General features: G+C 33.5%; 2 protein-coding genes across 3 annotated transcripts; one reads left to right on the top strand and one right to left on the bottom strand.

Moving 5' to 3' along the window:
* Nucleotides 1-533: 533 nt before the first annotated feature.
* LOC125056798 lies at nt 534-25,030 on the bottom strand. 2 transcript variants are annotated; one of them, XM_047660089.1, is made up of 7 exons: nt 24,714-25,030; nt 8,818-9,085; nt 8,159-8,188; nt 7,485-7,698; nt 4,198-4,344; nt 2,752-2,889; nt 534-645 (listed from the first exon to the last, which is right to left on the bottom strand). In XM_047660089.1, the coding sequence occupies exons 2-7, from the start codon at nt 9,083-9,085 to the stop codon at nt 576-578; spliced, it is 867 nt and encodes a 288-aa protein (XP_047516045.1). In that variant the 5' UTR covers nt 24,714-25,030; the 3' UTR covers nt 534-575. The 2 variants fall into 2 exon arrangements, with proteins under 2 accessions (XP_047516045.1, XP_047516051.1); XM_047660095.1 differs by lacking the exon at nt 8,159-8,188.
* Nucleotides 9,163-11,284, top strand: LOC125056779. Its single transcript, XM_047660069.1, has one exon. It carries the CDS (start codon nt 9,269-9,271, stop codon nt 11,279-11,281), a length of 2,013 nt encoding a protein of 670 aa, XP_047516025.1. The 5' UTR covers nt 9,163-9,268; the 3' UTR covers nt 11,282-11,284.
* Nucleotides 25,031-26,810: the final 1,780 nt, after the last annotated feature.

Here is a 26,810-nt window from a genome sequence, read left to right on the forward strand (position 1 = left end):
ACGCGAGTGATTAGAGTAAAAATAAAAATAAAATCCTCTATTATTTAAAGCACCCGATGACCCAGGAACCGTAAAATAACAATGCATTACAATGTGTAATATTTGGAAAACCAGATCCTGGTCAGGGTTACCAGCTCTTCCATAACATTAATAGGAAATTCTATAACAATTTTTGTTTCTTTGTTATACATATTATCTAATTATCTTTAGTTCCAAATACGGCCACGGAGCGCTGCTCAATTCATACGAAAATTAATAATTATTTATAATACTTATTTATTATTGACCGGCGTTTATTTGGTGATATACATTGATAAATTAACTGTCTCCATCAAAGATTTTTCATTCGCACGTTCAAGTAAAGAAACAAAACTATTCAGCTTAATAAAATTCAGTATAAATCTTTTTTATATTACATATTCTTGCCCTAAGGATAATACTTTCAAATACATCAGAATTTGTACCACTATACATTTTAATCATTTTTTGAATCTGGCATCATAGATCTAAATTTTTGTAACGACTAAATTTTAATTGGACTTTGGTTGGACACTATCGCTACATTTGGGAGTATCTTACATAGCTTTCGATTCTATATTATTTTCGTCGATATTTTCTTGTCTATGGAATTTTTCTGCATCTTCCCTGTAAACAAATATAATAATTAGAATTTGTCTTAAATTTTACAACAAGGGGAAAAAGTCATAACTTGTAATGTGTATAAATTCTCAATTAACATGCAATAATTAGGTATTAAATGAAAGAAAACGAACGTTTTCATTAGTATTTTTTATATTCAATGGTATGTGGCCAGTATTAGCCAAAGTGTGTGTCAGGCACAGTAGGTTGATCACCTACTTGCCTATTAGAACTGATCACAGAACAGAGTGTAGCGCCATTTTATGTTTATGTTTGTAGCCAGTATTATCAAGGAGATAAAAAAAATTCATGACGAAAATAAAGAAACTCCGCGCAACATCTGTTCCTATGATTTTACGACTGTGGATTCAAAAAGTTCACGTGGAATTATAAACCTTCTTCTTCAGGATTGTCGAAGTCTGTTAAAAATATTCTATTCTTTATGTTTTTGTTATTTAAAAGTAGTTTAGAGTCAAATATATAGACAATGTACGATTGTACGAGTCGACTCTTTTTGAAGTAAAAACGATATAATTTTTTGTAAATATTTTGGAAATAAAATAATATTCTATGTAATGTTAATATGATCGCACTTATGTTTCATCAATAGCAGATTACACATGTAACTCTTCTTAGTACTAGTCTTAGAAGTTCTTTTATTTTAAATCCTAATACCTCGATCTCATTTTTATGAAAGTTATTATTATTGTTAATTTGAACGATTAACGCCACAGTAACATTTAACAATAAAAGCTGGATGCACTTAATATGTTTTTACGGATTCTAGCATGTCCTAGCCTATCCTTGTCGACATGGCGCAGATGGCTACGGGGCTTTTGGGCACTATTTATACAGATTCAAACCAAAGACAAGCCCCGCGACTGTCACGAATGAACCGACCAAACGGCGGTTCATTTACTTGGGCTCTCGGCTTCGCGTGACTTGACATTTTTTTACATTTTACCAACAAAATATAGCCTATGTTGTAAGGATAAAAAATATTTTGACATCGGTTAAGTTGTTTTTAAATGACAAATATACAAATCTTTCTTGATTTTAGTATATATTTTAAATTGGGGATTTTTACTATACATACAAAAACATTATATTAAAAATCAATAGTTAATTATGTAAAAAAACCTTTAAACTAACATTCTTCATATTAACAGTGAACATATATTGCATGTCGTTACAGATGGCTAACTTAATTTCCGAGCAAGTTATAAATTATAATGAAATTGTAACAATTAACATCATCATAATGATCTAATTAGAAACGTAGATATACTTCCTTAAAAACATTTAAAGAACGTTTACCACCCCACCACCTACCAATAACGCTATCAGGCAGATCTGTGACCGAGAAGCTAAACAGCAGGGGAGCGTCTTTTCTCCTATTTCCTAAAAAAGGGATATATTGACCTAAGCTGCGCTTGGCGCCCCGTCGGCGCCGGGCGTTGACTACTTCGGAATATTCCCATGATATTTATGAGCGAGAAAGATTCTGTGGCAGAAATTTTCCTGTTGCGATCTGTACTCGAGCATTTTGGATAGCCCATCCCGGGATACCCTTTATGACAGTATCTTGCTCCAGATGGCATCTGGCTCTTTCGATAGTCGGACAATCAACAAGTAAATGAATCGCCATTTGGTCGGTTCTTTCTTTGCAATCGCGGGGCTTGTCTTTGGTTTAAATCTGTGTAAATAGTGCCCAAAAGCCTCGTGGCCATCTGTGCCATGTGGTCTAGGATAGGCTAGGATATGCTAGAATCCGTAAAAACAAATCTGCTTTTGTTGTAAAATTAAATTAACAATTACAATGTACAACTTTTATAGAAAGCCGATCGATGTTTTTTTTTCTTTTCGTGTTTGTTGTGTTTGCCTATAAGTGCAACACGTTACATCTTGTATTTTTTTCTTATGTACCAATGTATGAGTGTGCTGCCAGCTTTTATAAATAAAGAGACTTGAATAACCTGTGGCTGTATTTTATTATTTTGTGTTCTGAGAAAGTGTCCGCCCTAGCCTCAAAGTTGACGTATTAACCGATTAGAGGGACATACCTACATACAAAAGCTGTACTATAATATTAATTCTAATTAAAATACTCACGCATATTTATTTTGCGTCGATTGAAATATGCTCTTTGGACATAGCCGGTAGTACGGCCAGCATTCACCTCCCGATTCTCCAGCCTTTTGAGCTGTTACATATTCATCCAATAGACTTGCGTAAGGGGATTTTGTTGGGCTGGAAAAAACAATAGTTACTTTTTTATTTAAAAAGTAGGACTGCAAACGTCATCGGGATACCTAGAATAATGGGTGCGTTGCCGGCCTTTGAGAGAGGAGTACTCTCTTCATGAGCAAACTCCTATCTCATACAATAACTTAACATTAAAAAACGTTGTACCTGTTAACAACCTGTACCTGTCTCCTTGCCGAATGTGTTTTTTTTTATATTTCTTTTTGATACTATTTGAATAAATCCATACTAATAACGTTTTGTTTATCCAAAAAATATAAGCTCAATTTTTTATTTAAAAAGTAATGGATTCGCTTAAATAAAAATTCTATTAAGATGCATTGCTACTTGCTTCAGTAGCGCGAAACGCCAACTTGGCTAAAACCTAAATATGCTTGCAATATGCAATGCTTTGGTTTAAAAGTGATTGTAGGATACACTTTAAATCTATCTCTGGTTCTATATAAATAATACAAGCTTTAATTACTACGAATATTTCTTCAGTTATATGCACTACAGAAATAAGAAATAAAACAAAAGTTATTGATGCACTATCCCATTGCAGAAAACTTAAGTGGCCACACCGCTAGCATGAACTATGGGCAGATGGACAAAACGGGTCAGGGAAACACAAGGGAAAAGAAAAAGAGTTCGCCTTCTTGCACGGTGGGCTGACGAGCTTAAAGTTGGTGATGATTGGGAGAAAAATGCTCTTGATAGAGAGACGTGGATGAGGCCTATACTCTATAAGAGGTCCTTGGTAATTATTTCTTTATACATTTTTTAAGTGTGTGTACTTACTAAATAGTAAAGATGAATGTATCAAGGAATAAATGCTTTATTATTATTATTTTTTCTATTCAAAATAATGGCTTCTTACGAATGTCTACGTACGAAATGGTTAAGTGAGTCTATGGGCGACAATTTCGTTTAAATTGTTTCATTGTTTTCCCTTGTTTGATACAACTTGAATTAATTAAAAAATTCATCCATTCGTTTTTTTTAATTAATTGTTTTAAATTAAATAAATTCAAGTTAGATTAGTTGTGCATTTTAAATATAATTTTAATATGGGTTGTGATACCGTAAGGACATTATTCAGACTGGTTTTAATTATTAATGACATTTGTCCGTGTCATTGACTTACTAGTCTGTGCCTTATAGAATAAAAAATGTTCTATAAAATTTACCGCAATTTTCGTCAACGTTGACAATGTTCTGTAGAATTAAGGAGAAATAATGTAAACAACACAACTAAAAAAATCAACAGTTTCAGATCGGACCAATAATAAGTGCTTTTAAAGAACAACTTACCTAAAGAACAACTTCATAACTTCCCCAAGGAAGCCAAAGTTTTGTAAAGGATGGGCGTGCACTTCGCAAATTGCACGCAAAAGACACTCTTTTCCATCTAAGCCAAAATTGGCTAATAGGTCTTCTGCAATTCCATACATGAGGGCTCTGAAAAAAACATAATCTTTATATGCATTTTCCAATTAGGTTTCAGGCTTTTTATGAGATAGCTTTCTAATTTTAGCATAAAATATTCGAAACCTTTGAGTTTAAAACTATACAAATTGAAGAAAGCCTTGAGATCTCTAGCTGGTGTCACGTTCTTATACAAATTGTTAAATGGTGAATACAGAACAGAAACCTCTTACAGAACATATCGTCTCTTATTCATTTCAAAATTAGCAGAACTTTCCAAATTCTGTCTCTAAAAACCAACCTAGGAGTTCAGGCACCTCTCATTAGAATTCTTCGAGAATATAACAGAACTAGATGAAAACCCGGCTTCGCTCGGGTGAAATTTGACTCATAATACACATCTAGGTGCAAAATGTAGGTAGATATTTCTGTAGTCATCGGTTCTCAAAGAATATTAAATATAGATTCGTATAGCATCGTTCGTTGTGTTTAATACATATAGTAAATAAAAACTGCAAAAGTTTTTACACAAATTATTTTTATTTTAAATCAACATTCAAAATAAACTAAGACAACTAAGACTAAATTAACAAAACATATTTATAAGGTAACAGAATAAACACTACTTATCCAGAGCTTGATATATTTGGTAGTGGGCTGATCAATTTAAAAAAAACATTGTTAAGTAAGTACCTATCTGATACCTAATCCGCTTTTTTGCTTGTAATTTTTTTTTAATAAGCAAAATAATTACTAGTACTATCAAAACTTGGAAGGGTAATATTTTCATTGTCGTTTTAATTTTTTGTTACATGTTTACCATAATTATCATATATTTGAGAAAATATAGCTTGTAACATATACTGTAGATATATCAAAATTTATGATGTGGTGAACTTTACTTAAATAAAAAAAAACCTTTAAGTTTTTGAAGTCGGTTACTAAACAAAATTGCTTGTTTGTATGACATTTAACCTGCCACATAATCGTACATTGCACGTAGCCTACTTAGAAAGGAGTACGGAACTAGGCTTGTACAGGTTTTTCCAAGTGTAAAAAGTGTACTATCAAAATGACCCGGACACATAGTCCTCTGTACTTAAAGCATTATTTGCATTTGTATTTAATAATATCTATTTTATTAATATTATTACGACGTACGGAGAGACCACGGCACTCCACTTGCTACGATCCTACCTCTCTCGCTTCATCCACTTTCATGACAATCACCATGCATTCTCGTCGGTTATGGATACAATATCTATATTCAATAATATAGATAGAACCATACAAATTGTGTACCTTTGATAATTCTTTATCTATTTATTCATTTCCATATATTAAAATTTGCAGTATTTATTTACATGTACTGGGATATTAAAACGAATTCGATAGAAAATTTAATTATATAACTGAATAATTTTTATTTTCTAATGACTTGAATTAAAGCTCTATGTCTTTCATATGGGGCAGAGGGCATCCAGCGTAGAAAACCTTATCAGTCCTGGGCTGCTCTCTGAATTTCTCTTCACGTCATTCCAGCTTCCTCCGCCTCTGTAATGATGCTTCGTTGCGAGGTCTGTTTTGGGCGGCAACGTCCTTTTTTGTATATAATTGGGGGGCAAACGAGCCTACGGGACGCCCAAGATGGGCAGTCATCGCAGCCCTTGGCCCCCCCTTTTTAGTGCGTGCGTACTGCGTTGCCGGCCTTTAAGGCTACCTCCCTCTATATATACTCGAATAGTATACTCGAATTTTTAACATTTGGAGGTCGTATCTCTCAGGGAAGACCCCCACAGGGAGTCGATACCACAGTTCGCTAGTTTTGCTCACTCCTTTTGCCTTGAGGATTTCAGTCGATGGCTTGCTTGACAATGTGACTTGGACTTGGAATGGAGATTCTCTCGTTCTCTCTCGGGCCAGAATATTCCAAGGATTTTTATAAAATTACCGAAAATTATCAGCATTTCTTATTGACACTAAAAGATCGTATTTATAAAACGAAACCTTTTAATAAACAACGGAACAGCATCGTTGATTCAGAGACAATTTCCTGATCTGTCAAATGGTCTACTGAACTTTTCCCTGACGTAAGTTATCTGATTGTAATTGTGGTTTCCAATTAGTTTTCTTCCAGCGTACTTCCTACACGTAACATGCAAGCCGAATATTATCGCGTGCCGAATTCACTGTCCTTATTAGTATTAGTGAAAGTAACGGGTGTGTGTTATTGTCACTTGACCATCCTCATTGCTTCGAAATCGTCCTTTATCACTTTTACAGCTTTATTTTGACAGGGATGACTTCATGGTAAGGTAAGGTACCGTTTAGTGTATATTGGTTAAGGGGTCAAATGTTATTTGACCATATTTCTTCTGTTTATTAAATTTTATTTTTATGATTCAATATTTTTGAAGTTATACTTCTTTAGGCGCGTTATGAAAAATTGATGAGAGTGAAATTTTACGAAGCGCGGGCGCCGTTACACAATATTAACAGAATGAAGTTGCCCACGGAAGATGCTACGGCATTGGACATAATTTAAAAACAACATTCGAATAATAATAGAATTTATGTTACACTAAGAGAATAATAATAAATATTTATTTATTTAATTTTTCAAATGTAAACTGAACTTTATTGACTATAATGACTCGTTTTCCAGTCTTTGTTTATTTAATTGTAATTAATTATTTGCTTGCAATCAAAAACTATATTTAATAATTCCAAAGAAGTACTTACAACTTCTTAGCGCGTACATAAGTACACGCACCCTTTTTTTACTTATACTTATACATCTGCCCAAACACGGAGGACTTTTTTATAGACTTCAATTAGCTGGGACTACATTCCATGGGAAGCCGAACCACCCTGTGTTGCAGGCTGCTAAACTTAACTACTACTAATTGTTTCCTTGTCTCTTTGACTAACGATTGTGTACCTTTTGTCGTCATTACGTCTGAGTCACGTATAAATCGATGTATGTACTCTGGCTTACTATTTATTGTTAAAAAACTATATAACAACGACAACGAAACCGTTCTTTATGCTTATGTACTTACGTTACTTCACAATAACAAAACCAATTAAACTCATGTTTTGATAATATTTATCAAAATATAATAAATAACAAACAATTTATTACAACAAATAATACCAAAATATATTCTTACCTTTCTCCGCCATGAAATCTGTCAAGAACCAGCTTCTCAGCTTCAGGCGGTATCATTTTGTCTGTGGATCGTTTTCCCCGTCTATGATCCAGATATTGGCCAACATAGTCTGCCATTAGAGAGGCCGCTGTGCTGCCCATAGACCGCGCAAAAATTGGCGGCAAATCACCGTACGGGTTTTCGTTATCTGTCAATCCCAGTTTATCGAAGTCGACTGGAATTTATTAATTGTTTATTTTTAGCAGTGGTATAATAAAAAAAAATGTCTATATTTCTACTTATCTATTTCGCTACTTCTAGTTAAAAATATAACCAATCTACTGTTAAAATTACGATACTTTTAAGTCTACTTCAGATTTTTTTAGTATTTAGCCATAATAAAAGTTATTCTTTAAATTGTCTGCAATCGTAAATTTATAATTATATATTAAAATAACGGTGCAACTCAGCTGCAAAATTATTATTAATGATTGACTCTGATTACGGCTGTAAATAAAATAATGTTAGTAACATAACTTATCAATATAAACTACGTAAGTATTTTAAGTGAAATATTATAATGTCTAAGCTAAAATCTATTATCTATTATCTACGTTTCTACCTTAGCTACATTAGAATACTGCTATATTAATTTGTTCTACAACACTTCTACGTAGCTTTTATTTAATACTGACTTTTACATTCCAGCTGATACATTATTGTACCTGTAAAATCATGTTCTTTTTATTTTACTAATCTCACGTTTCTGCTTATTACTGCGACGTTATTATACTTCATACATAACGCTTGTACAATAATTTAACTTTTTTAATCATTGACCTGTCCCAGTTTCGCACGGCTGGACGTTCGTATGTTTTGGAAATAAATATAGCCTACATATGTATCTTGGGTAGTAGCATTCTAATGGTGAATTATTGAAATCGCTCCATTAGTTTTTGAGTTTATTCATTGCATTTTTTCCGCTTTATAATATTAGTATATATTCTTCTTTGTATACATAATAAGACCATTCGTGTGCTCAGCAGTCGTGGTAGCGAGAGACTTGCCAAGTTCTCGCGTAATTCAAAGGCAATTTATTTCATTAAATAACTGGATAATCATTAAAACTAAAGTAGTCTTGTTACGTAATAATTTCACAGAAACAGACAAATATCTCTCGTATATAATTATTTGTGAACGAGATAATTTCCCGCGCCTGTTCATCTGAACTAGATTTATTGAACTAGTGCGGCGAGTGTCACTCTTACATATTTAATTTATTTCTGCAAATAGATTTGAATCACGTGCTGAATATAAAACAACAATAAAACATGAACATATAAATAACACTTACTTGTAAACGGGAAACTTATAGTCATATTTGAGAGGAATCCTTTCGGTGGATGCCTCACAAAAGGCATCGATATCGAAGGAGTAATTGCCATAGTAGTTCCCGGTGGTAGTGCTAAGCGACCATCGTTGGTTATCCATAGAATCCTCTTTTGCCGCGAATGAGGGATATTTTCTTTGGCTTGCTCCTCGTGAATATTTGGTGCGGCAATCGGCAAGAGAGCAGCTAAGGCTATACTCAAAAGGATTCTAGGTATTTTCTCCATTGTCATCTGAAAAGTTAAGTTGAAAATCTAAAATCCTTTCTTCAAATACAACCTTTTTGATTATTCGGCTTGAGACAGATTGTCAAAATTATCTGTTATCATATTTGTCATTGTTACATTTTTATATCTACATTTTCATGTTTTAGACGGTTTTATATATTCTTATATTTCTGATTAGTATTATCAGGAATGGATTTGCCGCAGTGCAAACATATTCGTTTAAGACGAATTTTAGACGGTACAGTAGATGTCGAAACGTTTGTTAAATCTTTAGAAAATCGATACAAAATTGATATCAGATCCATACCCCAATGGGAAGATTTAATAAAATCTCTGTACAATGGGAAACATGAGTTGAAACATAAATTAGAAGCTGCTCTTAAGCGTAAGAAAAGTATAATTGAAAAACTATACATTCAAAACTACCGAGATTCGCCATTTGTTTTGACCGATAAGTTAGCAAGAACAGCAAAGGTCTGGAAAGAAATAGATTCGAGTAAAAACAAGAAACTAACAATTCAAATTGAGAATCTATCTGAATCTATACTTTCATTAAAGCATAAAGATTATGAAAGTGAGGAATCAATAGATGAAGAGAGTGATATAATAAGATCAACAGCACATCCCAATACAGAAGTTGTTGAGGCTAGAGACAACGTAAAAGATAAACTAACTGATGTCGAACTGGAAACGCAATCCGAAATCTCAACCAAACTGCCCGTAATTATTTGTACCAATCCACATAAGCTAATTTCCCCATTAAGATCACAATGTACACCTCTTACTTATAATTCACCTAAATCTTCGTCTGTAACAGTTAAAGACTACGCAGAGGAAAAAATATATACTCAAACCAAAGCGATTAGATCCTATCCAGAAGAAATTCATATGTACTACAACAGTATGCAGTTTAATAATGAACAGTTTATAAAGTTTACATTGAGGAACTGCACGAATGATTGGGCCTTTGTTCGTTTTGTAAGCCTAACTAATAAACATCTACTAAAAAATATCAAGCTCAGACCGCTCACTCCTGTAAAATTATATGCAGGCCTATCAAAGGTATACTCGTTAGGGTTTAAGTTTAAACCCAATGTAAAGGAATTTGAAGGGTTTTTAAATTTCAAAATTTGCCGCGATAGTTTAGATTCACCCGAAGAAATCCTAAATATTCAAATTACTTGTGAATGTAAGGAAAACAGAGCGGTACATGTTTCTGAATGTGTATATTTACCAGCTGTTTATTTATGGCAGTTAACGAAAGATAGGTATCCTTCAGGAAATATCGTTGCTCGATCTGAAGATGACTATTTTTATCATATACATGTAAGAAAACAAGATATTAATTGGGAACTAGTGCTCGACGTTAAAAGCACTAGTTCGCTTGAGGTCCATGCTCCAGCCACGGAGAGTGAACTCCAAAGAAATTATGAACTGAAGTCACAAAATACGTTTTGTACTTCGACGAACTTTGCTGAAATACCAAAAGAAGAGTCGATTAGCTCACACGATATCGCGTACGGTATCTTATTAGAACTAGTTGAAAATTCCTTAAAACCATTTTTTCTACAACCCACATATTTTTATTTAAAACCACGTAGTAGTCAGAAAATCCGTGTCAACTTCACAAAAGCGGAATATATTGGCCTTCATCAAAGCTACTACGATTTGGAATTCTTTAATCCCATTGATAATGATTTAATAATGACAAAAACAGTAAAAGTTTTTGCCGAAATATTGCCACATCCTATAAAAATCCATCCCATTATCCTAGACATGTCGGGAATACCGAAGAAGCTCGGGCTATTCATCGATCATTTCACAATATTTAATAACCACAAATTTGTTCCTGTCACAATTAAAATTGAATTAACAAGCAAAATGAATAGAATTTTTGACATAACACCTCAAGAGATATTTATAACGGCGCAGTCAAATGCCTCTTTTGAGGTTTCTTTATGTTCCCAATCTGGTTCTAATAAACACGAAGATCTTGTTCATTTTACTATTAAAATAATTGTAATAGGAGATAAAGCTGTTTATAAAAACGTGCCACCATTTTTCTATGAAATTATCATCCCATGCGCTTCTGAATATAAAAGAGTTTATGGTAAAAAATATTTGAAATCTGCGTCCGATTCGTTAGATTACGACGATCGTACAGGAACGTCGACCGAAGTAGAACCAAGTAGGCTTTTGTAAATTATATGCTTTGTTATGTTTGTTGATGTTGGTTATTTCGACTATGTGTTTGCGTGTTGTTCCCACGAGAATGTAAGTGCGTGCTCCTATTTCACCATGCCTCCTGCTTGTAGAGGACAAATCTTTGTTTTTAATTTATGTTATAATTACTTGAAATGTCACATGGGACATGGTGTAATGGTTGCAGCTCCTTACAAACATTTTGTAGAACAAAAAAATGGCGATTAAAAAGAGTGGTGGAGAGTTTATTGCCAGTTCTTCTCTCCCGTTCTACGCCCTTGATTTGAGAACTGGCAATAAATGTAAAATTAGAAGCATTAATATGTATTTCTTTACTGACATGTCATAAGTGTAAAAAATGTTTTCTATGTGATTAAGGCTGAATTTAGTCTCACGCTCACCGTCAGCGCTCATAGATCAGCGCGTAGTTCGTCAGCGCTGACGCTCAGCGTGGTTCGTTTTAGTATCGTACTGACCGCCTTACTTGACCTGTATCCACTTCGCGATTTGCCATGACTGTACACGCTGACGACGTCCGTTCGACACTACAACGCTCACTGAAAGCAGAGGCGCTCTAGCGATCGTCAGCGCTGACAGCTACGCGGCGCCGACGCGCGACGCGTACGGCCGCGCAGCCATCGGCGCTGACCACCGTGCGCGCTGATAGCTACGCGTCATTCAAAAACGCTTCCTAGAAGTTCATATATCTCGACCATCAGCGCCGACGGTGCGCGTGCGGTCGGCGTGACACTAAATTCAGCCTAAATGATTTTTTACTTTTACTTTACTTTTTAAATAAAAAACTTGGAATGTAATATGAGCAGCTAAAGAGCTGTGAACTTAACAGTTAATTCGTGTTTTTTTTACCAGTTTAATTATGAAAGCAACTTTAAAACAACCGAAATATAGCTTAGGTCTCTAAAGAATTTTTAATTATTTATTTTACAGAATAATACAATCTAAATCATGATTACATTGAAAACCACTGAGGTTGGCATTAATCCACAGCATTCAGGAGCGCGACAAACTCATATAAAAATAATTCTTCAACTTGTTTTTTATGTTGGTTAAGCTATCTAATAACTGATCGGGTCCATTTATTAGCCGCGGCAGTAAACACTTCAACGTTATCTCGCATTAAAATTTGTCAGTTCACATATTATATATGTTAAAGTGAAAGTCAATTCATTTATTTCAGGAAGGCCTATTTAAAAGGAACTTTTGTAAGTCAAAATTACAAGTTAAAGATATAAAAAAATGACGGTAGTTCCAAGAGGTAGTTTCATATGGAGAAGAATGGGTTAAGAAACTCCCCATACTTACTCTTTTAAATTGTTTTTACAATATGTTGTATACATTGATTTGATAATTATATGAACTCTGAATGTATAACAATATTACATTCCTTTCTTGTAGTGCTAGAGTGTAAAAATAAGCATATTATCTATAATTACTATGCAAATGCGTGCAAACACATCCAAAGATGTTAATTAATTTAATATTAATGAAGCATACAGCTGTCATGGTTTTTAACCGACTTAAAAAACTCGTAGCAATGTTGGCCATGTGGCTTCAGCGAGCGACTCTCATCCCTGAGGTCCTAGATTCGATTCCTGGCACCAATGGACTTTCTTCCTATGTTCGCATTTAACATTCCCTCGAACGGTGAAGGAAAACATCGCGAGGAAACCGGCTTGCCTTAGAGCCAAAAAGTCGACGGTGTCAGGCACAGGAGGCTGATTACCTACTTGCCTATGAGATTGACAAATGATCATGAAACAGATACAGAAATCTGAGGCCCAGACCTAAAAAAAGTTTTAGCGCCACTGATTTCTTTTTTAGCATTTTATAAAACTCAAAGGAAGAGGATTACGATACATTGATCGATTGTACAAAAGATTAACCTCCATAAAATTAGTTTCATCTTCGTACCACTTGTGTGTTAATAAACTAATTAATACAATACATTACATTATCTTAGTATTCAAACCAAATCTATTTAATTCATTGTGCGTTTGGTGACCGATTGTATTAAAAGGAATTTATCGTAAAGAGTTTTTATATAGCATAAAAATTATATTCCGTAAAAGTAGGTATTTAATAATCATAATATAGTATTTTAAACACTTGTAGTCATATCTTCTTTCTTCTTTTTTTCTTCTTCTCTCTTCTTTTTTTTTTACACTAAAAATATTTGGCTTTGGTTTAATTTGTCACTTGACATAATAGATGTAAGATGTTTTATTTTTTTCTTTATATTATTTTATTTTATAAAACCTAGAATATAGGCTTAGAAATAGGCTAGTATAGTTGCGCCATTATTTATTCCCAGTACTCGTATAAGCGATTGATATTATATACATCTATTTCTGTATTGTGCTGTGAATCTTCTGAATAATAAATAACGCTTCTTTAAGTAAATTACGTGTAACATATAAAAGAACATTACAATCTAACAACCGTAAAGTGCGAAAACGACCCAACAATAAAAATAATTGTTGATGAGTCAAGGAATGTCGTTGAGGACGGCCAGGATGGAACCTGTTGTTGTGACCGAGATAAATGTGTTACGGGTCGTGGAAGTTGATTGCCTACCCGCATAATATTCCAGTTCATGCAGGCCAGAGGAACCGGTTAGGACAATCGATTATAAATCAAACATGTGTATGTAATATCAAGAGCAGAGCTTGCGAGATATGATTATTACAATATGCATTTAGAAGTTTAGATTTTTAATGATTTAGCGTGTCATTTTTTTTTACATGTGCACTTTTTCGTTTTCATATTGTGTCTAGTTTAGTGTTTGTTTTTTGTTCCTATTTTAGTTTTGTCTAAACTTTATGTAAGCACTTCTTGCTTGCCTTATCTAATTTAATTTATTCTTTTTGAAGTTATACTTCTTTTGGCGCGTTAGGGAAAAATGATGAGAGTAAATTTTTTGTCACAAAAAACCGACACCCTGAAGTTAGCTATAGTCAACATTTTAGTTTTTTCTATTGTTAGTGTCGTTTTTTCTAAAAACGTAGAATAAAATCTTTGAAAAGATTTTTATATTGTTACGCCAAAGTATTACTTCTAACGCGTGTATAAGTACACAAACGTTTTTTTTGTTCACAGTAGTTGGAAGCTGGAAGAGATCGCTCGAAAGCGATAAGGCCGCCAGTAAGGCTCAATCAGAAGTAGGTACGCATGGTAAAGAAAGACTCAAACCTTTTACCTTGTTTAATAAACCTCTCAAAACAACAATATTATCTAATATTGTTAAGGCTGAAAAAACAAATGAAGGTATTTTTAAGGTAATATGTACTTTAACTTATCGCTTTAAAGGCTCCAAATATAGCAAAATCTATTGATAAACAACGAATACACTGATTGACGGCTCATTGGTCTAGTGGTCTGTACCCCTGACTGCGAATCCATGGGTCCCGGGTTCGATCCCCGGCTGAGACAAACATCGATGTGATGAGCATTTGGTGTTGTGCTGAGGTCTTGGTTGTTTAAATATGTATTTATGTGTCTATCTATCTATAATATGTATGTATATCCGTTGCCTAGTACCCATAACACAAGCTTCACCAGCTTAGCATGGGACTAGGTCAATTGGTGTGAATTGTCCAATCATAAAATGGTTATGGATATAAATTCTGCTGGACCTCATTTGGAAGAACCTACCTGAGACAAGATGAAGGTAAACGGCATATTAAAATTGATAGTGAGGGTGATTTAAATAAACTTCGTCTAAAACAATGACTTTTTGAGGTCCCCAGGAAACTCCGCCGGCCTACGATAACTTTCCTGTTTGTGAAAATCCGGCACTTAATTATTGTTTTTATAGATATTATTTTATTTTTTTATATATTATATTATTGTTTTACTTTATATACATACTTATACTCTGTTCATTGTATTGTATTTTACATAACTAAAAAATTATACATTCTTAGTCTAGTGATCATGTTGAAATCGAGATCTTATCTTTGTAAAAATGTCAGCATTTCTCAGACACGAGTAGCTGCGACAAAAAGCTTAATATTTTACAAATGGCTAGATTTATTGATAATATAAATAATGATATTGATAATATAACAGTGGCAACTGCCTACAGTTGTGATATAAATAATTGTAATGATTTAGTAAAAAAATCAGGAAACTCCCTAAAAATTATAACACAAAATATCCGTAGCGTTTACAAAAATATTGATGCATTCTTGGCCCATATAGCTCGTCTGTACTTTGATCCAGATATAATAATTTTAACTGAATGCTGGTTAAACGATAATAAACCCATACCCAGTCTCAAGGATTATAATTCTTATTTCACAAAAAAATGCTTAAATCAAAATGACGGTATTATAATTTATGCTAAACAGAATATAAATTGCGAAATTGAAGAACCTAATCCTAAAGATGCTAACTTTCTGCTAGCTAAAATAGTACCAGATATTGTACTTTTAGCTATTTATAGATCACCATCCTTTTACTACACTGAGCGCTTTTTGAATGCTTTGAATGATATTGTTAAATCTATAAAATCTAAGAATATATTTTTAATAGGTGATATAAATATCGATATAAAACCTGGAAACGGTGACAGAAACAGTAACTCTTACTTAAATTTAACCAGCGAATTGGGTTTTCTGCCAGGCCACACATATCCAACACGATTAAGCAATTGTCTCGATCATGTAATGGTTAAAACTGTTTTACAAACTAGTGTTATAGTTATAAATTCCACCGTAACTGATCACGACTCTATTCTAATAAATCTATCCCTTAACAGTAAACGGACTAATACTCAGTGCCCTTCCATTGTTGAAAGAGTAAATTTTAGTGAAGCTATAAAATATGTTGAATTGGCTGATTTTACTTTTATGACTAACAAGCAAGACGCCGAGTCTGCTGCGACTCGATTTGTTGAAATTCTGTCATCTGCTATTAAAGCTAACACTGAAAAAGTCCGTGTACCCAGGCGCAAAAAATCTCTTAAGCCCTGGATGACTCCGGGCCTACTTCGCTGTATCCGTCACCGGGATAAACTGCATCTTAATTTAAAAAGGGACCCCCAAAATGAAATTCTTAAAATAACCTATAAAAGGTACAGGAATTTTTGTTGCTCATTACTTAGAAAATTGAAGCGCGAACACGATAAATTCTTATTAAAAAGTGCAAAATCAAATAAAGAAACCTGGGCTGCAATAAAATATGTCACCGATAGTTCAAGTAAAAAATCTTCTGCCGATGAGTTAATTAGGAATTGTAACGCATTGGATGCGGTTGAGGACATAAATAGTTATTTTTCTAATGTTGGTAGAGAGCTAGCTGAAAAACTTACAGGGTGTAAGTATAACTACATATGTACAAGATCTAATTGCTTGACTAACTCCTTCGTACTAATGCCACCAGATGAGGGTGAGGTGGAATCTCTCATCTTAAGCTTAAAAAATGATTGTGCCACTGGTTGGGACTCTATACCAGCTCGATTTCTAAAAATGGTAAGACATGTCATTGTATCGCCGCTTACTATCTTGTTTCAGACATGTTTTAGGGAAGGCTGCTTTCCAAAAGTCTTTAAAAGGTCTCTCATTACTCCTGTTCACAAGGGTGGGGCACGGGATTGTGTTGCAAACTACAGACCGATTTCTGTGCTTACAGCACTATCAAAAATCCTAGAAAAGATGCTTAACGTGAGGTTAATACAGTTTTTAAATCGGTACAATATTCTGTCCAGCTCACAATTTGGTTTCAGAATGGGTATGTCAACAGAAGACGCTGTGGGTAGCTTGATTGAGTTTGTCACAGAAAAACTTGACAGGAAACAAAAGTGCCTTGGTGTCTTCCTCGATCTTGCCAAGGCATTTGATACCGTCTCAATACCTATACTTGTGGACAAATTGGAGCGAATTGGAATAAGAGACTCAGCCCTGCTTATTTTTAAAGATTTCCTTAGTGGTCGGGTGCAAAGGGTTAAGATTAATAATTATATTAGTTCCGACGCAAATGTAACTTTTGGAGTTCCGCAAGGCAGTATTCTTGGTCCAAGTCTTTTTCTTATTTACATAAACGACCTATGTAATATGTCCCTAACTAGTTGCAGGTTGTTTACCTATGCCGATGATACGGCTATAGTTTTTTATGGGGACACCTGGACCGAGATACAAAATATTGCCGAAAGCGGACTGCAGAAGGTGGCTAGATGGCTCAGGGAAAATTTACTTACTTTAAATATTTCTAAAACTTCGTATATTCAGTTCCAAACTATTAATTCCCATATGACTGATATTAATCTTAAAATACACATATGTGTCTCTGAGCGAAATTGTACTTGCATTAATATAACAAAATCCAATACCATTAAATACCTCGGTATCGAATTAGATAATAAATTGAGTTGGCTTCCTCACATTGAGATTATAACGGCACGCACGCGAAAACTAATCTGGACATTCAAAAAATTACGTTATGCCGCGGAATTTGAACTACTCCGCACTGTTTACTTTGCCTTAGTAAAATCGGTTATTGGATACTGCGTGAGCGTGTGGGGTGGAGCGTGCAAGTCACATCTAATTCAGCTTGAAAGAGCCCACAGATCTTTACTAAAAGTAATGACTTTCAAACCCTACAGATTTTCAACCACACTTTTATATAAACAGTGTGAGCTCCTCAGTGTTAGACAGTTATTCGTCTTTAATATAATAGCCAAACAACATGTCCATACCCCTTATAACCCAGAGGTTTGCAGTAACAAACGCTGTATACCAAATGTACTCCCCACAGCAAAATTCCGTACTACCTTCGCAAGGCGACAACGAGCATATCTCTCAGTCTTTCTATATAATAAAATAAACAAAAAATTAAATTTCTACCCTCTTTCACTACATGACTGCAAATCAATTGTTAAGACTTGGCTTTTGTCCCTAAATTATGAGGAAACAGAAGATCTATTTAACTAACATGCTACAATAATATTTTAGTTATTTTGATTCATTAATTATGTGTATAATTTATATATTTATACTAGTGTTACATATACCCATATGTAAAATGTATAATTATGTATATTTATGTATTATGTATATTTATGTATTTTAGTATTTTATGTGTATGTACCTATTTTATTACCTATTATATTCATTGTAATTTATACTGAAACATTTTTTTTTCAATATATGTTATTTTTGTTTAAGTATATTATGTGTAAGAAGATAATTAGATGTAATATCTGGAATTTACAAATGTCTATAAAAAGTATTGTCTTGTAAAATCTTGAATAAGCTCTCTTGACACTTGTTACGAATTATATTGGGAGAAGCCACTGACTCCTGAGATACAGGCACTAAAGCCTAGTTTAGGTGTCAGAGTCTTCATAGGATTTCTGTAATTACAAATATGTCAATAAAGATTATTATTATTATTATTATTATTATAAAAATAAAAATAAATTATATTTATGAAGAAACAAAATTGCGAGAAATTCGATACAATGTCCCAAAAGACACTCATAAATTTAAAACCGAAAGATTGTTGCCAAGAAATTTTCCAATCGTATCTATTTGTTATTCAATAAACGTGTACTGTCAAATTCGTATTTGAAGATCGAATATCGATTAGATGTGTTGATAGTGTTATCACGAAAGCATTAGTATGCAACTCAAATGCAGCTTTCGCGTTTAGCGTAACAGTGTTTAATATGTAGCAGCTGAAAACTGAAAATTAAACACAGAATTTTATAGCTTTCAGTCCTGTCTTCACATGATGGCATATTATTTATTTTATCAAGTAACAATTATATGTTCAGATGAGTTATTTTTGGGGACAAGGGACAATGGACAATCGGAACAGGGGACAATCGGGCAGAATCTAATGTTACGTGATACTACCGCTAATGAACACTCTCAATGCCAGAGGTTTCGCGAGGGCGTTGCCTCCTTTTAAGAATTGGTACGGTCTTTTCTAGAAGGACCCTAAGTCTTATTGGATCGACAATACTTCAGTGGGCAGCTCTGAACACTCTCCGTGGTAAATGCTAGTGGTAGTTGTTTGGATGGATACCGGCTGGGTTTCATCAGACGTCGAGGCAGAATACGAAATTCCACCCGTATCACATCGATGTCCGTCGTTCCACAACTGAGCATTTGGGTGATTTTGCCGTGCACCAACACTATGTAGAACCAGCTGCCCACTGAAGTATTTCCGAGCCAATTCGAATTAGGATCGAGACAACATCGTACCAATTCTTAAAAGGTCGGCAACGCACTTGCGGGCCCTCTGGCAATGAGTTTGTCTATGGGCAGCAGTATCACTTAATATCAAGTGAGCCTCCTGCCCGTTTGCCTATATATAAAAAAAGTAAGATAAATGGTATAGCGTACTACGTAGATTGCAGATATTGATGTCTTCTATATAACTATAGTACATCTTTGCTATATTGTCAATATTTTCGTAGCATAAGCAATTTTTGTATTTATTTCACTCATTTGGTTATCGAAGATTTCATACGGGTCCCTAAATTTTTGATAAAACTTTACAGCCTATTTTACCAGAGATAATGTAGAATTCTAATTGTGAAATATTTTTTCGAATCGGTCCAGTACTTTGGAGCCTATAAAATAAAAACAAACAGTCAAATATTTCCTCTTTGTAAGTATTAGTTTATGATAATTTAATGTTGTTTTAAATTATATGCTCTTAGTTTAACATACAGATAAGGAAGACATTGTAAAATAGTCGTGAGATATACACTGTTATGTTTGTTTGTTCGTAATACAGTAGAACCTCGATAAGATAAAGTCCAAGGGAAGCACAAAATATTTTATGTTATAGAGGTTTTAAGTTATCAAGGTTCTATGTCGGGTAAAGGTTAATAAAGAGGTATGTACATGTTTCTATGTACCCTTCCTCCCATTTTTACTTGAATGCATCAGAAGGATGGAAAATTAAATATGTAATCATATTTATTCACATTACTTACATTACATAAAAATAAAACAACAACTAAAGGTTTAGTCCACTTAAAAAAATCTGTGATTTTCTTTTGTTTTAAAAAATTCACTGTTTCTAAATCGATTTGATTTTCAATGACAAATAGAGAGGAGAATACATTAACACATTAACTTATGATGCAAGTAAGTCGTTGTCACAAAGCTAACCGCCGCAAAGCTTTGAAGAATTTAGATAAAGCAAACAATGTATTGTTTACGTTAACAATACATTAGTAAACACGTGCAATCAATAAATACCGAAACCATTTGTTTTGACACTCTTATAAAATGACTCATTCACAAACAATTTTATGTTATAGAGGTTGTGGAAACATTTCTTTTAGTTACTGAGGGCCTATACAGAGATTATTTATTTACGTTATAGAGGTTGCGTATTTTAAGTTATAGAGGTTTTGGGCTCTGATGGGAAGGGAACATAGTATTTTTTGAAGTAACAGAGGTTTTTATGTTACCGAGGTTTACGTTATCGAGGTTCTACTGTACTTTATCTACCAATATACTAACATTATGAGGAGGAAAGATTTGTAATGAATATACTCAATAACTGCTTGCTCTTTGTTTTTAATTTATGTTATTATTATTAATTACTTAAGATGTCATGTGGAACATGGTGTAATGGTTGCAGCTCCTTACAAACGTTGTGTAAAAAAAACATTGCGATTAAAAAGAGTGGTGGAGAGTTTAATGCCAGTTCTTCTCTTCCGTTCTACGCCCTTGATTTGAGAACTGGCACTAAATGTAAAATAAGAAGCATTAATATGTATTTCTTTACTGACGAGTCATAAGTGTACAATGTGTTACCTATATGATTAAATTATTTTTGAATTTTAATTTTCTAGGCGATTGATTACAGAAACACTTTTAACATTGTATTATTAATAACATCGGCTATATTTTAAACTATATATGTTCAGCCGTGCGATGGCATATATTTCTGTATTCTAGGTCTTTACCTGTGTAATTGGAGCAATAACCAGCATTTACAGATTGATTGGCGCGCAATTCGAAATTCAAATAACTTATTTGAAAGCCGTGTTAATTTAATGTCAAATTCAGTCATTTGTTTTAGACAGTTTTTTGTTTTGTGAAATTATGGTAGTTTTTGGCGCCATGGATAAATAGAAAACTGTTAGCGAAAGATATTTCCTTATTATTAACAATTAAATTAAGCAGTGAAATCCCTTTTATAGCATTCCATGAACAAATTTAAAACTTTACTAAGATTAAATAACCGTTTTTACGAGTCAGTTGTTTATTTAGTTAAACTATGCTTCATGAAGAAAGCTTGCCCTAAATTTTTGATTTACAGCGCTTTGTGATATAAATCGTTGTTTGTCTCCAAATTGTTTATTGTTTTAAGTTGTGGCCAGTTTTATTGTAACCGCACTGTGACAATACCGTAGCTCAGGTAAAGCGTACAATACTTCTAAAGCGATTTCAATTTCTGGAGTAATAGCGGTATCAGCGCTAAATCGAAAATGGCTTGCGGTAGAAGACAAAGGATTACCAGATCCACACAAAAAACTAAACTAGAGGTGCTACCAATACTCTTATTATCTTTTCCACCTCACCAAAGAGGATGTAAGGAAACATTTGAATAGGCGGGAAGTCTTTGATTTTGTTTAAGCAGTAACACTCTAGTTTTTTTGAATCGTTTATCGTATTTTCGTTATGTTACCTATATTTTCTGTTTCATATAGATATTGTTTATCTATGTAACCTGTTTCGGCTTTCTATATTGTCTAAGTGTTTTGTTTTATGATATGTATGTTAGCTGTAAGATTACTAATAAATAAATACGATAGTTCTTCACATCAAAACCAATCAATGCAAAAAACTCAGTTTTGTATCGCGTAGCCCGGATTTACAACAACTAATATTTAACCCTTGACTTGTTTAAGCTATCGCAGAATATGCTTAAAAGGAGTATAAAGAATATCCATAGCGCTAAATCACCTGCATCATGAGCATACCCCACATACACACCTTCACATAAATACCCAAGCACACAACACAGCCATATTAGGTATTACGTATTTACATTTTTTTATTTATTTTTATTTTCGAAATTATTTGGACCTTTCTGTATATATTATGTAAGAAAGATGGATCAAAGATGGAACTTTGGCTATTTTTTTAGTATAATTGTTTTTTGTTGTATATAAAATTATGTTAGCTGTAGGATTACGAAAAAAATAAAAAGAGGTGAAAAGATTTAAAAAAATTACCTATTAAACTATTTATACGTAAGTATTCATTGTACATATTTTTATATATATAAGCATCCAAACAATAAAATACATATTTTATAGAATGAAATATTCAGAATAGCGTAATCAAAAAGCCTTGTAATAGACAATATAATTTTCAAAACGTCTTATTACAATTTTACAATAATGCTCCAGTGCTGTGTGCGTATAAAATTAAATGCATTATATCTGGCAAAACATTATTTTCAATACGTAAATTAGCCGTCAACCAAAACATTATTTCGACCGGAATCGAAGCAAAGTTCTCCAGGATATATGCCTCAAATTAACCTAACCATTAAGTTTAATCCAAAGCACTTTTTATAAACTAATAAAATACTACTAAGTATATTAAGTTACGAATAAAAACGATAGTTACGTGTTTCATTTGTTTTTTGAGTGGAATTCTATTCCAGTCGATTGCCCGCAGTTTTTAGTTTTAATTCACTCTTGTGTAAAACTTTCGCTTACAATTAACTAACATAATGCGTTTAATTATAACATTTCTCATTTACACACATTAGTTTATATACACAAAGTAAAAAGCGATTATGTTAGACAAAAAACTAACGCAAACGATTGTCTATGACTCTGAAATAAAAATGGCCATGGCGACAGCTGATGGGCATTAAAGACAACACAATGGAAGGGACCATCCGGGAAAAGAAGAGTGGGCAGACCAAAAAGACGGTGGGCTGATGATGAAGCAGGAAAATACTAGCAGACTATTGGCAAAGATAGAGCAACCTGGAAAGGGTTGGAGTAGGCCTTCACCCACTGTGGCTGAGTGTGTCACCTGGACAAGGGAGCGTCATGACCAGGTGTCGGTCATAGGGGCGGACCTCACTATACATGGTATTATATTGGCTATGAAAATGAGGTGGCCTGGAGTGCAATGGTCTCCTTCTGTGAGCATGTAATGCTGCAGAAGGAGGCTGCTGAGCGAATGAGGTCTAGGTTGACTGTCTAGGTCTTGTTTGAGCTCTATGCCGAGGCGTGTGAAGGGCTGTGGTATTTTTAGTGGGTATGGTCTTTCTACCTCTCTGAATAGCAGATGGCTTTGAGTATAGACCCAGCCGGGGACGCTTCAAGCTCGACATCTATGGCGCAGTCCGCTTCATTTTCACCTCATTTAAAAAAAAGGCCTTCATCCAAGAGGAGTCCATATCCACAGGGCACAGGCGACTAACAGTTAGTTATAAGTAAATACTAACAACATTTGAAATGTAAATTAAGGATATGGAAATAAAACAAGGCTTTATTATTATTATTTATCATAATTAGGGCAGAAATAGTCTAATTTGTGCTTCACAAACAGTGCGTATGAAATCTGTACGAACATAATTATTTCTTTCGCTATTGATGAAAATAGATTACGAAACTGGGATATACTCAACCCAAAATTTACGACAGACTGTTTTACTATACCATACCACACTTAACAAACCTGTGTACAAATTAATGGATATGGTTTTAATAATATTTTGGATATCATCGCATAATTTTAGTAAGAGAAAAAAATATCAAAACATAATTATATAGTTAAAACGTTTAATTAAATTGTCTAAGTAAGACTAATCATTAGATAGCACCTCTCGTTATAATTCTTCGTGAATTTAATAGAATAAACACTACTTATCATCTAAAATTCAATTGCGTATTTAATCTATCATTGGAAGTTTAATGTATTATTTTTTGTAACAATTATGTTTGCCATAAATGTCATATATTTTATAAAATACAGCTTTTAAAATATTGCATTATTTATTATGTGATGAACTTTATTTAATAAATAACTGTTTTATTTTTCGTATATAATATTGTTTATCTATGTAATCTGTTTTGGATTTTTGTACTAAGTGTTTGTTTTATAGTCCTATGTATGTAAGCTGTAAGATTACTTATAATTAAATAAATAAATAAATTACAACTGGCAAACAATATTCTCAAAATAAAAATAAAATAAAATAATTTACTGTTAATAAATGAAACTCGTTTTAAAGTAGGTAGTATGACAAAAACCTGTCATTCAGACAGGGGCCATCAGGTTAAGTAATTCATTGAACTATTTCTTAAGTAGCGAGAATTGCATTGTTTTTCATATCTCAAAGAAATTGTTTATGTGGGAATTATTTTACTGTATTTAAGTTATATTATTATAACTTAATAATATAATAAACTCACCTAATATCCAGATTAACACAACACAAACACAATTAGCGTTATCAAAGTACAATTAATCGTAACGCGATAATTTTGGCAAATTCACATTCAACTCCTTAATCCAGACAATAGCGTCCTCCGACCGTTCAAAGTACAGTGGTATCGTGTTGGTTTTCACTTGCCGGCAAAACTCTCTTCGCTAATTGGGATGCAAGTGGTGTCCTTAGCTTTCCTTATGAGACAATGCTTACGCGCACCCAAGGGTGATAGGCGCTCCATGGTAGAGGTTAATTCATGACGGGCGGTGAGACGGCGGCGCAAGTGTGGAATGAAGGCCGCGTGCGCATCGCGAGTTGGCTACTGGGTTAGCGGTGCACCTTTTTCCTGCTACTTGCGTGACTTGATCGGGAATTAATTGTGAAAAAATTGTAGAATCTATACTTATATAGCTGAATAGTTTATCAGGAAATATATGTATCGTTGTAGAATGATAACCTCGTATGTCCAGAGAACCAAACATTACAGGAAACGAAAAAAATGTTTCATTTCGTCAATGTTCGTTAAAATATTATTATTTATTTATTTACACTTCGTTGCAAATAAAAGAAACACAATACATAAACATTATAAGGGATGCATGCAATGGGCGGCCTTATCGCTAATAAGCGATCTCTTCCAGGCAACCCTAGTTAAAGAGAAAAACTAAAAAAAGAAAGAAACATATGACGATGTTCTTGTCCATAGTTTTGGATGGTAAAAAGGGCTTATTTATTAATGACATAAATAATTCCTTACTTCATGATTATACAGTTAAATGACATAAGAGTCTATGATTAAAAAATAAATGTTTTATTGACATACGAGGTTAACATTCTACAGTGACGTTCTGTTTTCATTTATTGTGAATGGAAATATGAAATATGAGATTTTTTTTTTTTTACAGTTAGTTATTAATGCATGTATATTATTGTATATTAATTGTAAATATGACTAAGGCAGTTGGAGAACTGTATAGTACTATTTTCATAAAAACCTAAGATGAAAAAAAATCGAGAAGGCTTTCTCCCGGACAGGGGTCGTATCTTAGACAAATAAAAATGTATATGTCACCGTAAAATTGTAAACACCGTTAGATTGTAAACACCGTTAGATTATAATCTATCTCGCGAGATTATGAACTGTCGAAAGATTGTGAACCTCAACGCACTGCTTACAATTTAACGTATTATTATTTGGTAGATTGTAATCTATCGAAGTGAAACCGTTAAATTGTGAAACGGATCGCACCTCGCGCGCTGATTGGTTGAACGGAATATGCCCCGCACCACCATATTTGTTTGTTAATTCGTTCAAATTCCGGCATTCATTACTGAAGGTAAACATCGTGAGTGAACCGAAAATTATTATTGAAGTTAATCTTCGTCTGTCAGGCACAGAAGACTGATCACCTACTTGCTGGATTGTTGTATTTGTACTATTTATTTACACTACGTTGCAGTAATACAAAAATGTATTTCCGTACACTGCCACAGGGACCACACTTTTTAAATTTGTTTTAATTTTCTTTTTATTAATTTATAATGATTTTTTCAGTACTATGTAGGTTAAGAAAATGTGTATGTGTGTTAAATTTGTGATGTCATATTTTCCTGTAATTTTAGGCACACATTATTTTAGAATGTATAAATAAATAAATTATAAATACTGTATTATTGATTGTTATGTTTAGGTGTTAATAAACTATATAAATTTCTGTATACTACTAGTATTGTAGTACAATTAAAATAATTAAAAAAGACAGCAACTAGTCTTATCGCTTTCGAGCGATCTCTTCCAGGCAACCACTTTGAGAAAAAAAATAGATAGGATGAAGAATAAGGGCAACACTACATAAGACATAAAATTACTTTATGTATGTACGTTAATTAATGAATGGTGAATGGAACCAAGACCCATCCGCTTTGAACCGTTCGTTCACAGAATGCGTACATTAATCGACATTAACATTCTATACCGCGTTTAAGTAACGAAAGCGAAACCTCCAAAACTGTAATCAAAAGATTGAGATTGTATAACTTATCTGGAGCAAACGTGATTATTATGAAACCGAAAGTTTAA

The sequence above is a fragment of the Pieris napi genome, chromosome 2, assembly GCF_905475465.1.
Source record: "Pieris napi chromosome 2, ilPieNapi1.2, whole genome shotgun sequence".
NCBI classification, from domain to species: Eukaryota; Metazoa; Arthropoda; class Insecta; order Lepidoptera; family Pieridae; genus Pieris; species Pieris napi.